This window comes from Palaemon carinicauda, chromosome 8 (assembly GCF_036898095.1).
Source record: "Palaemon carinicauda isolate YSFRI2023 chromosome 8, ASM3689809v2, whole genome shotgun sequence".
In the NCBI taxonomy this organism is placed as follows: domain Eukaryota; kingdom Metazoa; phylum Arthropoda; class Malacostraca; order Decapoda; family Palaemonidae; genus Palaemon; species Palaemon carinicauda.
The window spans coordinates 62,028,272-62,040,727 of NC_090732.1; the positions used below are offsets into that span (position 1 = coordinate 62,028,272).

The 12,456-nt window shown below is 36.7% G+C and overlaps 1 protein-coding gene across 1 annotated transcript in view; it reads right to left on the reverse strand.

Annotated features, from left to right (window-relative positions):
• LOC137644897 (uncharacterized) overlaps positions 1-12,456 on the reverse strand; it is a 220,081-nt gene that overhangs the window by 32,839 nt on the left and 174,786 nt on the right. The window contains exon 3 of the mRNA XM_068377777.1: positions 3,301-3,385. Coding sequence (XP_068233878.1) covers positions 3,301-3,385 — 85 coding nt within the window. The remainder of the gene's footprint in view (positions 1-3,300; positions 3,386-12,456) is intronic.

Here is a 12,456-nt window from a genome sequence, read left to right on the forward strand (position 1 = left end):
AGTACTGCACAAATAGCGGCATTGCTGGTATCGGGGGAGAGAAGGAGAGGTGCATGTGGTACAAGGAAAGTGAGAGCAGCAGTGGTTGATAGGGCATTGATTGTGTTGCAGAAGGCCACTTCTTGAAGGCTTGCCTTAAGGGAGGCATAGAGTAGGGCAAGTGTCGTGGCTATGACTGCCAAGAAACGTTGATAATAGTTTATCATGCCCAGGAATTCATCAGTGCTTTGATGGTCGAGGGTGTGGTTAAGTACTGAACAGCTGTTACTTTGTAAGGGAGGGGGTGTACTCCTCCCGGAGTGATGCTGGGCCCTAAGAACAATACTTCATTGGCGCCAATGGCACACTTGTCGTACCGGACTACAAGGCCGTTCTATTGTAGGCAGTCAAGAACAATGTGTAGGTGGCGGAGGTATTCCTCTCTGGAGTAAGAGAACATAAGTATGTCGTCCACAAAACATATACAAAAGGGGAGGTCCCCTAAGATGCTATCCATGATACGTTGAGGAATGGCCCCAGCATTACAAAGGCCAAAATAGGAGTAATTGAAAGTGCATAAACCAAAGGCAGTCTTGAGGATGTGTTTTGAATTCATGGGCACCTAATGATACCTTTTTGGGAGTTCAATTGTGGAGAAAAACTTAGTTTTGTGCAAGTAGGAACTCATGTCGGCGATTTTTGGGAGTGGGTAGTGATCCAGTTCTTGTCTACATCTTCAAATGCCTGTAATCCCCACACGGATGCAGAGAGCCATATTCCTTCGTGACGATATGCAACGATGATGACCATGGGCTGGAGGCCTTTTCCCAAAGACCCATATCTTCCATATCAGTGCACGTTTGTTTAGCAGCTGCCAAACGATCTTGAACCGACGCCTGAAACTGGCAAACACTGGGGCCCCCATCGTCTTGCTATGGTGATAAATACTATGGTTGGCGGGAACCGTTGGCGTTTGGCCAAGTTCTGGGTAGAAGACTTCCGGGTACGACATTAGGAGGTGGGCTTAGGCATCCGTATGTGCGCTGATGTGGAAAGCAAGGTTGGAGGGGGCGGATTCAAGAGGGGAGATGAGTAAGAGTCTCCGATGACTAGCTGTCAGGGAGTGAAATCAACTAGGAGGTGGTAATGTGAGAGGAAAGCCGCAGCGAGGATTGGCAATGTGACATCAGCAACGAGAAACTTCGAATGATATTTCATGCTTCCAAACGATAAGGTGAGGTTTTCATAACCATGGTTAGGGATCGCAGATCAGTTGGCAGCTACTAGAACGATGTCGCCAGATTTAGACAAAATACATCGTGTCCTGGTATGTAACCTTGGCAGAAGAGAACGGCAAGCACCCGGGTCTACCAAAAATTGCAAGCCAATAGCCAATACCTGCGTCATGTAAAATGAAAAGATTACTGACAGAGGACACCATAACGTCACAGGGTGACCATTTGTGTCTTACCACATTCACGTCAGCTTTAATCGATGTTGAATAGTTGTCCCCTTCATCAAGAGATCATGACACACGTCAACTTTGGTAATCAGGTTCTTCATGGGCCAAATATCGACATCGGTTTTATCAGTGAGGCAGGTTGCAGGCGAGTGATACTGATCATTTTCCCTGTGTGTGTATATATATATATATATATATATATATATATATATATATATATATATATATATATATATATATATATATATATATATATATATATATATATATATATGTATATATATATATATATGTATATATACATAACATATATATATATATATATATATATATATATATATATATATATATATATATATATACACACATATATATATATATATATATATATATATATATATATATATATATATATATATGTATGTATGAATGAATAGAAACCCAATATCTTATGCTAGCAGAAATAAATTTCTACCTCATGCTAGGATCGAATCATACCCCCTCCAAATGAAAGGACCGGTGCTTCCAACCATGCCACCAGAGGCTCAAAAGAAGTCGGAACCTAACTGCTAACTGCAATTCAAGATTTACCTGGCGGGACATCAGTCTCTTACCAGCGAGTTTTCCCCGACTTGCTGGCCCACCAGGTGACACAATTGATAGCTTTTAATTCGAATTACCCCTAATAAGTCAATATGGATGAAAATCAACACAATATCGTGCTCAAACGGAAATTAATTTCTACCTCATACCGGGATCGAACCTTAGCCCCTTGAAATGAAAGGTCAGGTGCTTCCAACCATACCTTCAGAAGTTCAAAAGAAGTCGGAAACTAATTGCTAACTGGAATTCAGGATCTACCTGGTGAGACATCAGTCTCTTACTAGCGAGTTTTTCCCGACTTCCCGGCCCACCAGGTGACACAATTGATAACTTTGAACTCGAATATTCAACCTTTAATGAGTCAATATGGATGAAAATCAACCCAATATCGTGCTCAAACAGAAATCAATTTCTACCTCATACCGAGATCAAAATATAGCCCCTTTAAATGAAAGTCCAGTTACTGGGTCTCTTTCTCTGTGTGTTTACTCTTTAATGTATCACTAGTTGTCTTGAATCGACTGTACGTTTGTTAATACAGCCAATGGAAGTGCTAAACTATAGAAAACTAACAATAAACAATGGGGAGAGCTGATTTTTTACCGAGCGACCTTGGTAAGTTCCCGTAACAACGTGGCTGTCGTCTACACGTATGCGGGTTCAGGTTAATGCATCATCTATGATAGGATTTCTGAGGCATACGTCGAAAATTAGATAAGGTGGTCAAACATATTATGGAAAAACATTATATTCACCCGAAGCTTATGTAAAAAGTTATTCTCGAAAAACTGTAACATTGGCTCTGAATTTCATAGTAGGTGTTTCAATATGTGTTGTGTATTGCATTTGTGCTGATGTGATAACTAGTGACTCGTTCTTAATATTACCTTAGACATAATTCATGGACAACATAACAATAGCTTTATTTTTAGTTTTGCCCAGCCAGATACCTGATTATGGCTTACAGCTACCACCATGTCTTTTGGGCTATATACTAATTTTCCTGTAAAAGATCCTAAAAATAATAACAGTTTCAAACATAATTGGTTTTAGTCATAACTGATAACCTTATTACATTAACAAAACCAAACAAATAATATTAATCTAATATTTTTTAGATAAGGTTATCAGTTATCACATTAACAAAACCAAACAAATAATATTAATCTAATAGTTTTTAGATAAGGTTAAAAGAATGTAAGAGGAAAAAGAATATGCATGGCTTCGATAGTTGTATAGTTATGAAATTAACTTACCATATAAGGTATAATGAGATGGCCACTGTTAAAAAGAAGCCTGTTCCAACAGCCACCACTGCAATAGTCCAAAAGTTTACATCCTCTGGAAAAGTAAGGAAATGTATCAAACACATCAGTTAAAACAGATTGACAACGTACACTAAATATAGTATTTAATTATGTTATCACTCTTCTAAGCTTTGCCAGATCTTACTATCATATAGCTCCAATTTGAATGTAACTTTAACGTTTTGTTAACACAATCAGAATACTTATATCTTTACTAGATAATTCTGTGAAATAGAAAGTTTAATGTTAAGATATAGTGATATTTGTCTGTAATATATAAAGTCGTTATCTGGTTCATCAAAGGATCATAGGCACTGCGTGAAGGATATTATTATTCAATGGAGATACACCAATCAACTCTTTTAACTATTTAGTCAAAATGAGCGTGTACACACGAAAACAGCATAACACCATGTTCTCGTTCGCATAAGAGATGAACAGAGAATTGGATGGAAAGTAGGCAACAAGAATTGATTTATTTTTTATATTTCAACGAATCTACTATGTTCAAGGAAAGAAAGCTGGATAATGGAACATATTGTGAAAAAAAACTGTTTTCAAAGAGGACATAAAGGTATTGTCCATACCCATTTCTGTAATGCTGTTTCTTTTTCCTTTACATAATTCTGCTCACAATTTATTTTTTGTAGATGTTCATTTTTAAGAATTATTGTTAATTCTATTTGCATTCTATATTTACTACAAATTTCTTCAATATTTTTTTTTTTCCATATGGGTTCTACACTTAATCATTCAATTATATCCCCGAGTAATTGACTGTCACCAATGTTTCTAATGTTATAAAATATTATTGTTTTCTTGAACTTTTCTTTATGGGATATTGACCACATTCTTGTTTCTGCCATGACGTCCCAATACAGGAGTACTTAACTTTGTTTATAAATAGTTCTCATTATTCTTGGACATAAGAATAACAGAATGGGTCCCCATATATTGTAAAAGAAGCAATAGCAAATCTCATATTAGTGAACCCTTTGGCTTTTCTTTTTTATACTCATATCTTCGGGCACATATTCATAATCCCATTTTATTATTATTATTATTATTATTATTATTATTATTATTATTATTACTAATATAACCTAAGCTACAACCCTAGTTGGAAAAGCAAGGCGCTATAAGCCCAAGGGTTCCAACAGAGAAAACTAGTCCAGTGGGGAAAGGAAATGATGAACAATTAGGATAAAATATTTTGAGAACAGTAACAAAATTAATATAGATATTTCATATCTAAACTATAAAAGCTTCTAAAAAACACGAGGAAGAGAAATGAGATAGAATAGTGGACCTGAGTGTACCCTCAAGCAAAAGAACTCTACGTCAATATAGTGGAAGGTCATGATACGAAGGCTATGATACTACCCAAGACTAGAGAACAATGATTTGATTTTGGAGTGTCCTCCTAGAAGAGCTGCTTATCATAGCTAGAGAGTCTTTTCTACCCTTACCAAAAGGAAAGTAGCCACTGGATGATTAAACTGCAGTAGTTGAACCCTTGAGCGAAGAAGAATTATTTGGTAATCTCAGTGCTGTCAGGTGTAGCAGGACAAATGAGAATGTGTGAAGAATAGGCCAAATTATTCGTCATATGTGTAGGCAAAGTAAAAATGATCCGTAACTAAGGAGATAGATCCAAAGTAGTATTGTGTGGCCAGACAAAGGACCAAATAACCCTCTAGTGGTAATATCTCAACGGGTGCCTGCTGATCTTATCTTTTCATCTTTCTTCTTTTTTTATTTGTTATTTATCAGTACTCCAGATATTTTAGTGTAAGGACCAAAATTAATATCTTTGGGTTTTCTAAACAATGGCAGTTACTTAATATTTACATGAATGAAAACGAAAAAAATAGGTAAGATTATATATAATGGACACAAAAATTTATCCATTTATTCAATGAAAAATGTGTATTGTTCTATCCCCAGATAGTTTTTGTGCTAAGATGAGTTAATGAAGCACAGATAAAAGGGTAGATCTCCTATACGCTTGAGCGATGGTTATCAACCTGCTAGGACAGGGGCGCACAATCGAACAAATTATGACTATAGTCTACTGTATATCTGTATCTATACCTGAGCTATTTACTATCATTTCAGGCATTGAAACCTCAATCAAAATAGAATTCCCACTCTTGGATGCAGCTAGTTTTACATCTATCGACACTCCCTTACCTATCATGCTCATCTTTAACAAAACACAAGCAATACAAGTGTTTGGAAATCCACCCCCCCCCAAAAAAAAAAAAATTGTTATAGTGATTACTGTCCTTATTGTCACAATGTCTTTATCACAATTGTATTTCATACATGCTCACACATTGTAATGCTATTACTTTTTCCTCTCCGGCTCTCTCCCTCACTGATAATAGAAAAATCTGTATACGCTTGATATTGCATGTTTCACGTTGTTGGAGTTTTTGTACCATTGTGCCCTCAACCACATGTATATTAGCTCATTATCTTGTCGAATAGAGTCAGTTTTGTCCAGGACATATTTTCGTTAAGACCCTTAGCAACATTGGTGACCCCCAGAGTGAATGCTGCCCACCCAACTTCCCTTACACCATTGTACCCTACTCTTTTATAATGCCACTCAACGAGCTAGATTTAATCCACGCCACATCAATGAGACTGCCGTCCTTCACCAGTACTTTTGCCCGGTTTCAGCGGGCCGAAGTTCAGTTTCTTATCAAGGGTGTCACTCACACAAGTAGCAAAGCAGACTACATCCTGTCGGTGATCCCTCAGGACAATTTCTCAGAAATCTCCAATTGGGTTTCCCCCCAGATGCTGAAGCCTAGTCCAGGATGGGGTGCTCTGATGAATGGCGAGAACTGCTTTCCCACTGGACATTGGTGCCCAATTGTTGATCCAACTAAATCAGTCAGCACTTTCTCTCCTGCTTTTGGTAATTTCTTTTATTCCCTATTTCTTCTTGGGCATGAACTTGTTGACGAATTTGTCTTGTTTGATTATAGTTTGACTGCTTCTTTGGATTTGGCACAGTGATGAATGGATGGCATGCCATCTCAAAGTTTGACTCCATCACCCTCAGGCAGACCCCACTGGGTGCAGACTTAGTCTGTTAAGAGTCAAGCTCCAGTGATCCAGTTTTAAGTCACCTGTATCCGCGCGTAATTGGTGACGCCAGGCATTGGAGTCGATGGTAGGAGGGGCTAATTAACCCCACAAACCAGTGTACGCCCACCTAAAGAGAAGCAGCCCCTCTCTAATAGAGGACAGGTCCCCGCTGAAGCCTCTTCTCGTGTTGGGCCACATGGGATAGGAAGACTGACATCCTCTGATAAGAGGTAGATAACCCGGTTTGCTTCATCTTTAAAAATTAACCCCTCTGTTGACAACCTGAAATTCTAAAGGACCGTTCTATGAATGCTCAAAAAACAAAGTAATTTGGGTGACAGAGAATTTGCGAGTCCTTCATGTCACTCAAATTCCCATAGAAACTAATCATGATGTGCTGTATAAATTATCTCAATGCTATGGTAATATCACTGAAATTCGAATGACGCTTGAAAAGGACAAATTGGATTCATGGATATCATTTGATAATCATGATGAAGCATTCAATGCAACCAGTGATATTATGAATATTGAAATAAAAAATCTAAACATCAAGGGTGCTCTTTGCAATGGGGTACCTAAGGATCCAGATATATAATAACCTGCAGATTGGATTGATAAAGATATAGAGGTGGTTGTACCCTCCCAGAGAAAGCCCGAACCACCAAAGTGACTTATCGCTTAGTCAAAAGGGAGTACAGTAAATTACTTCAAGATATGTAAATTTCTTCAAAAGAAAGCAGGTACCATCGCACCGGGAGATATATTTCGTTTTGGAAAGAACAGTTTCCTCATAAGTTCCAAATCAGAAACCCAATCTGTTATACTATCCAATTTAAAGAAGGTAAGTAGTTTTCAATAGAGACTTGTATGATTTTACAGAAGAAGAGATACTAGCCATGTGTCTTTCAACTGTATGAAAAGTACATAAAGTCCCTGGAACATCAATGATTATCCTGACTTTCCAGGGTGCTTATGTGCCTTCCCACATTTACATAGAAAATGAACTGATTAAAGTTTGAACTTTTAAGCAGAAGCCACTGCAATGTTTTAATTGCTTTAGATATGGGCATTCTTCTAAAATTTGCAAGAATGGAAAAAAATGTGTTGTGCTTGCTCCAATGTTTACCTTAGAGGATATATACTAGAGGCAAATTGTTTAAACTACAATTTGAATAATAAATCTATTGATAGGAGCTGCCAGCAATACAAGTTAGAAGAGGCTGCCCTTAATAAATCCAGTATCGAACATATGAGTGTGAGGCATTCCAAGAGGCAATTGAGTAAATCAACAAGCTATGCAAAGGCATTGAAATCTGGAGGAAAAATGAGGCAGGAGACATCCAATCTACCTATTACTGCCAGTACACCTCAAAAAGGAAAATCGCCATCTTCCGGAAAAAAAGGCTGCATTATAGGGCAAGAATATTACCTACTAAGGCTTTGCACACCTCTATTAAACTTTTGTCCCCCATTACAAAGGATAATACTAACACCTCTCAGGCTATATCTTTACCTGATTTGATGGAGGTTTCACCTAAAACCGAGTTATCAGGTGCACGTTTAGTGGGGAAAATACCACAATCTCATAAATCACCACCTCTTAATAGGAAAAGAGAGAGACCTCCATCTCTCTCAGCTACATCCAATAAAAACACAAAAGTTATGGCATCAAATAGATATAATGTTCTGTCTGTTGATATTTCAGATCAACAAGAAAACTACTTGAATCAATCAAAAGATTCCACATCTTTATCTACACCTGGCCCCCATACAAAAGTTCTTGCAATTGACTTTGATCTTACAATACCTTGGTGATCAGCATGTATTTCAGACAAAACCTTATTCCTCAGTGAATTGGGAATAACTACCCTTGAACCTCTCATCACTATTCCTTGTGTTACACTCAGTTCATACCATATATCCTTATAAGGTTTACAATTTTCCTCTTTTCCACATAAGTCCCTACCTGTATCTCTAAAACCTTATTAAGTACTGGGTTTCTCTTGATACTGTGTGCTACATCTTTTGCTGTAATTGGTACATCATATACAGAAAATAACAGAATACTGCCATCATACTCTTCTGGGGCTTTGTCAACTGGTAATCTAGATAAAGCATCTGTATTACCCATCTTTGATGCTGGACGGTATTCTATATCATAGTGGTACGCGGCTAATGTAATTGCCCAACGTTGTAGTCTTGCAGCTACCAACGTAGGTAAACTTGCTTTTGGGCCCAATATTGCTAATAAAGGTTTATGATCTGTAACAAGTGTCAACTTTTTCCTACCCTAAAGATACATATGAAATTTCTTAACTCCATACACTAATGCTAAACCTTCTTTTTCTATTTGAGAGTAATTCCTTTCTGCTTTGTTCAATACTCTAGAAGTGAATGCAATTGGGTTTTTCTGTTTCATCTGTCATTACATGAGATAATAAGGCACCTAAACCTATGTTTGATGCATCACATACTAATTTAACTGGTAAATCCATTTGATAATGTACTAGGAATGTAGGTGATGTTATTTCCTGTTTGATTCTTTCAAAAGATTCCTGACACTCTTTTGTCCACTTCCATTCTACATCCTCATTCAACAAATTATACAATGGATGTGCAATTGTAGACAAATTCTGAATGAAATTCCCGTAAATGTTACTAAACCTAAAAATGATTGTAATTCCTTAACATTTTCTGGTACTTTTGTTGATTGTACAGCTTTAATTTTCTCTTTAGTTTTGTGAATACCCTTGCCATTAATTACAAAACCTAAATATTCCCCTGAATCAACTTCTAAAATACATTTGCTCTTATTTACTCTAATATTATGTTCCTTCAACTTCTTCAGAACTGTTCGCAATCTTTCTCTATGTGTCTTTACCAGCATTTAAAGTATCATCTATAAAAATGAATACTCCTTGCATTCCTGAAAAAATCTTATCCATAGTTTGTTGCCATGTAGATGGACTACTTGCAATTCCATAAGGTAATCTCTTTGGCCTAAACAAACCTAAGGATGTATTTACTGTACATGATTCTTGTGAACTTTCATCCATGGAAAGCTGTTGAAATGCTTGTCTTAAATCTAACTTAGAAAAAACACTGTATCCTGACATAGTTGCAAACATGTCTTTCAGATTTGGTAATGGATGTTGAGCTACTTGCAGTTGCGGATTCAACGTTACTTTGTAATCTCCACGTAACCTGACCTGACCATTTTCCTTCACAATAGGTACTAATGGAGTAGCCCAATCTGAATATGTAACCTTTTCCCATGAACCTTCATTTTCTAATCTCCTGATTTCTGTTTCAACTGCACTTTTCAATGCATACGGAACTGGTCTGCTAGCACAAAATCTAGGAGAACTGTCAGGTTTCAAAACTAAAATTGCCTTTGCGTTCTTTACTGTACCTACTTTATCTTCAAATACGTCTTGAAACTCTAATATGATGTTATCCACAGACATTTCATTTTTGTGTTCATCTTGTCTACCTATAAGCTTAAAAATACTAGGCCAATCTAATTTCAAATACTGTAGCCAATCCAAACCTAGCAAAGTTTGTCCTTTATCTTTTACTACTGTTAATGGCATTCTCTCTAATTTCTGTTCTTTGTACTGTACTTTTACGTTCGAAGCACCTATTACCTAAAGATCAAAACTATTATAACCTTACAAAACTCTATTTGTACCTTCTAATGACAAATTAGGAATGCTTTTAGCTGTTTGCTCAGACATAATTGATACATCGGCTGCTGTGTCAACTTGCATCAAAATTGGTTTACCTTTTATGAATATTTCTACCATGATATGTTTCTTTGCATTTTAGTTGACAGAATTTATGCGAAACACAAAATCAGTTTCTGACTTATCCTGATTATCATGAACATTTTCTGCATTATTCTCTTGACCAATAGTATCAACTGTAGCATTTATTTTCTTTGCGTACTATTTAGGGAATCTACAAGCAGTTGCAAAATGACCCATCTTTCTACAATTCTGGCATGTTTGTCCAGTAGCAGGGCAGTTCTTCCCTTCGTATGCAATATGATCAGTTTTACCACACCTATAACACTTGGGTTTTTCCTGTTGTTTCTGTGTATAGGCCTGATTCTGATATTTATGAACATTAGTGTTAGGCACTCTTCTATGACTAGGCTTTGACATATTCCTGCTCTGATTCTCATTGTTTTTCCACTTGGAACTTATAGTACTAACCTCAGAATTTTCCATTCTATTGCTTGTAGAACTATCTATTATGTTACTTTGCCTATTTGATGTTTCTAAAGCTCTGCTTATTATCAATACCTTTTCTAATGTTAAATCTTTATCTTTCAATAATTTTTTTCTTAGCTTTTGTGGTGTGCAATGTGCAATAACTTGATCTATGATAAAATTTTCTAACTCTAGAAATTCACATGAAACAGCTAAATTCTTTAGTCTAGTCACAAATGCATCTAAACTTTCATTTTAAATATTTAACTTAGCCGGTGAATACAAGGTCCTTTAATGGGCCTTGGGTGAATATATAATAGCTGAGCCTCCGGCGGCTCGACAGAAAAACACACAAAAACTCGCGAGCGATCGCTATGAAGGTTGCGGGTGTGCCCACTAGCGCCAACTATCGGCCAGATACCGCATATACATGTAAACAGACCCAATTTTTCTCTGTCGGTCTGATCGACAAGACGTACCATTTCGCTGTTAACCTGGAGTTTTTCAACAGTCTTGGTGAAGTACTTCCTTTTGGTTTGAGCTTTCGCAGTGCAGGTGTTTTATCTTCAACTTAAATCTTGAACTCGTTTTTGGATAGATTTAATTGTTGATGATATTGGATTGTTTTTTGGACTTTCTTTGACTTTTAAATGGCCGACCCTTCCCTTAGTACGGAAGTGTGTTTTAGGCTTTTAGCAATTATCTTATCACGTTATAAATTGTTGTTGTTAATTATAGATTTTCCTCTATATATTTTATATCTCAACCGCCTTTACTAGGCCTCTTCGATTAGCTTTCCATTTATAATAAACATCAAGATAAATTTTAATGATTTGTTTATATGCGACCTTACCTATTCCTCCCCTAATCCGAGAGTAGGCGGTCCTAACTTGGAAACCGAAGTTAAACAACGTTGAGCCCTTTCAATCGTAAATAACTTTTACAGAGCAAATGATTTAAAACTTATTAAATGGTTTTTTAGTAGATATTTTATGAAAGATTTTCTTTGAATAGTCTTCGTACTGTTTCAAAGATGAACTAACGTTTAGTTTATTTATGCTACGCAGTTTGCGCTCTATCGTTACGATAGAGAGAGAGAGAGAATCACAGTTTCACTTTGCAGAAAGAGTAAATCGATTCTGACGTTTTGTTCATTCTTCTTTCAAACTTAAATGTTTTAAATACTATTTTAAAGGAACTTGTTAATTGAAAAACCTTTCAGTTTTTTCCTTTGGTCAAATAACCTGTTTATTGACGAAAGGTAAGTGGGCTTTTTTCTTCGGTGCGAAATCAAGAGCGAGAGATAGAGAGAGAGAGAGAGAGAGAGAGAGAGAGAGAGAGAGAGAGAGAGAGAGAGAGAGAGAGAGAGAGAGAGAACGTTCCGATCTTTATTCTCGTCCCAAGCGAGTAACGTTGTTCTCGAGTCAGTTTTTTACTCTCGTCCCTAGTCTCTGTACGGGGAGAAAGGATAAAACGTTTTTAGTTTTTATTCTCGTCCCAAGGCACTGTACGGTGAGAGATTAAAAACGTAGTTTTGAATGAACTAGTGTTTAGTCTCCTTCCCAGCCACTGATCTTTTTATCTTAATATGTTTACTGTTTTTTGCTTGTATTAATGTGCTTACATTATACGACTTATTTCGCAATTATAACCTTTTGATGATGGTAGAATTGCGTGCTTCAGGTAGAAATCAGTTTTATTCATGCCTAATGTGAATTGTTGAAAAATTCAATTTCAGTGAAGTAAGTGCAAAACAGAAAATCGTAGTGATAAAGTGATAATTGCG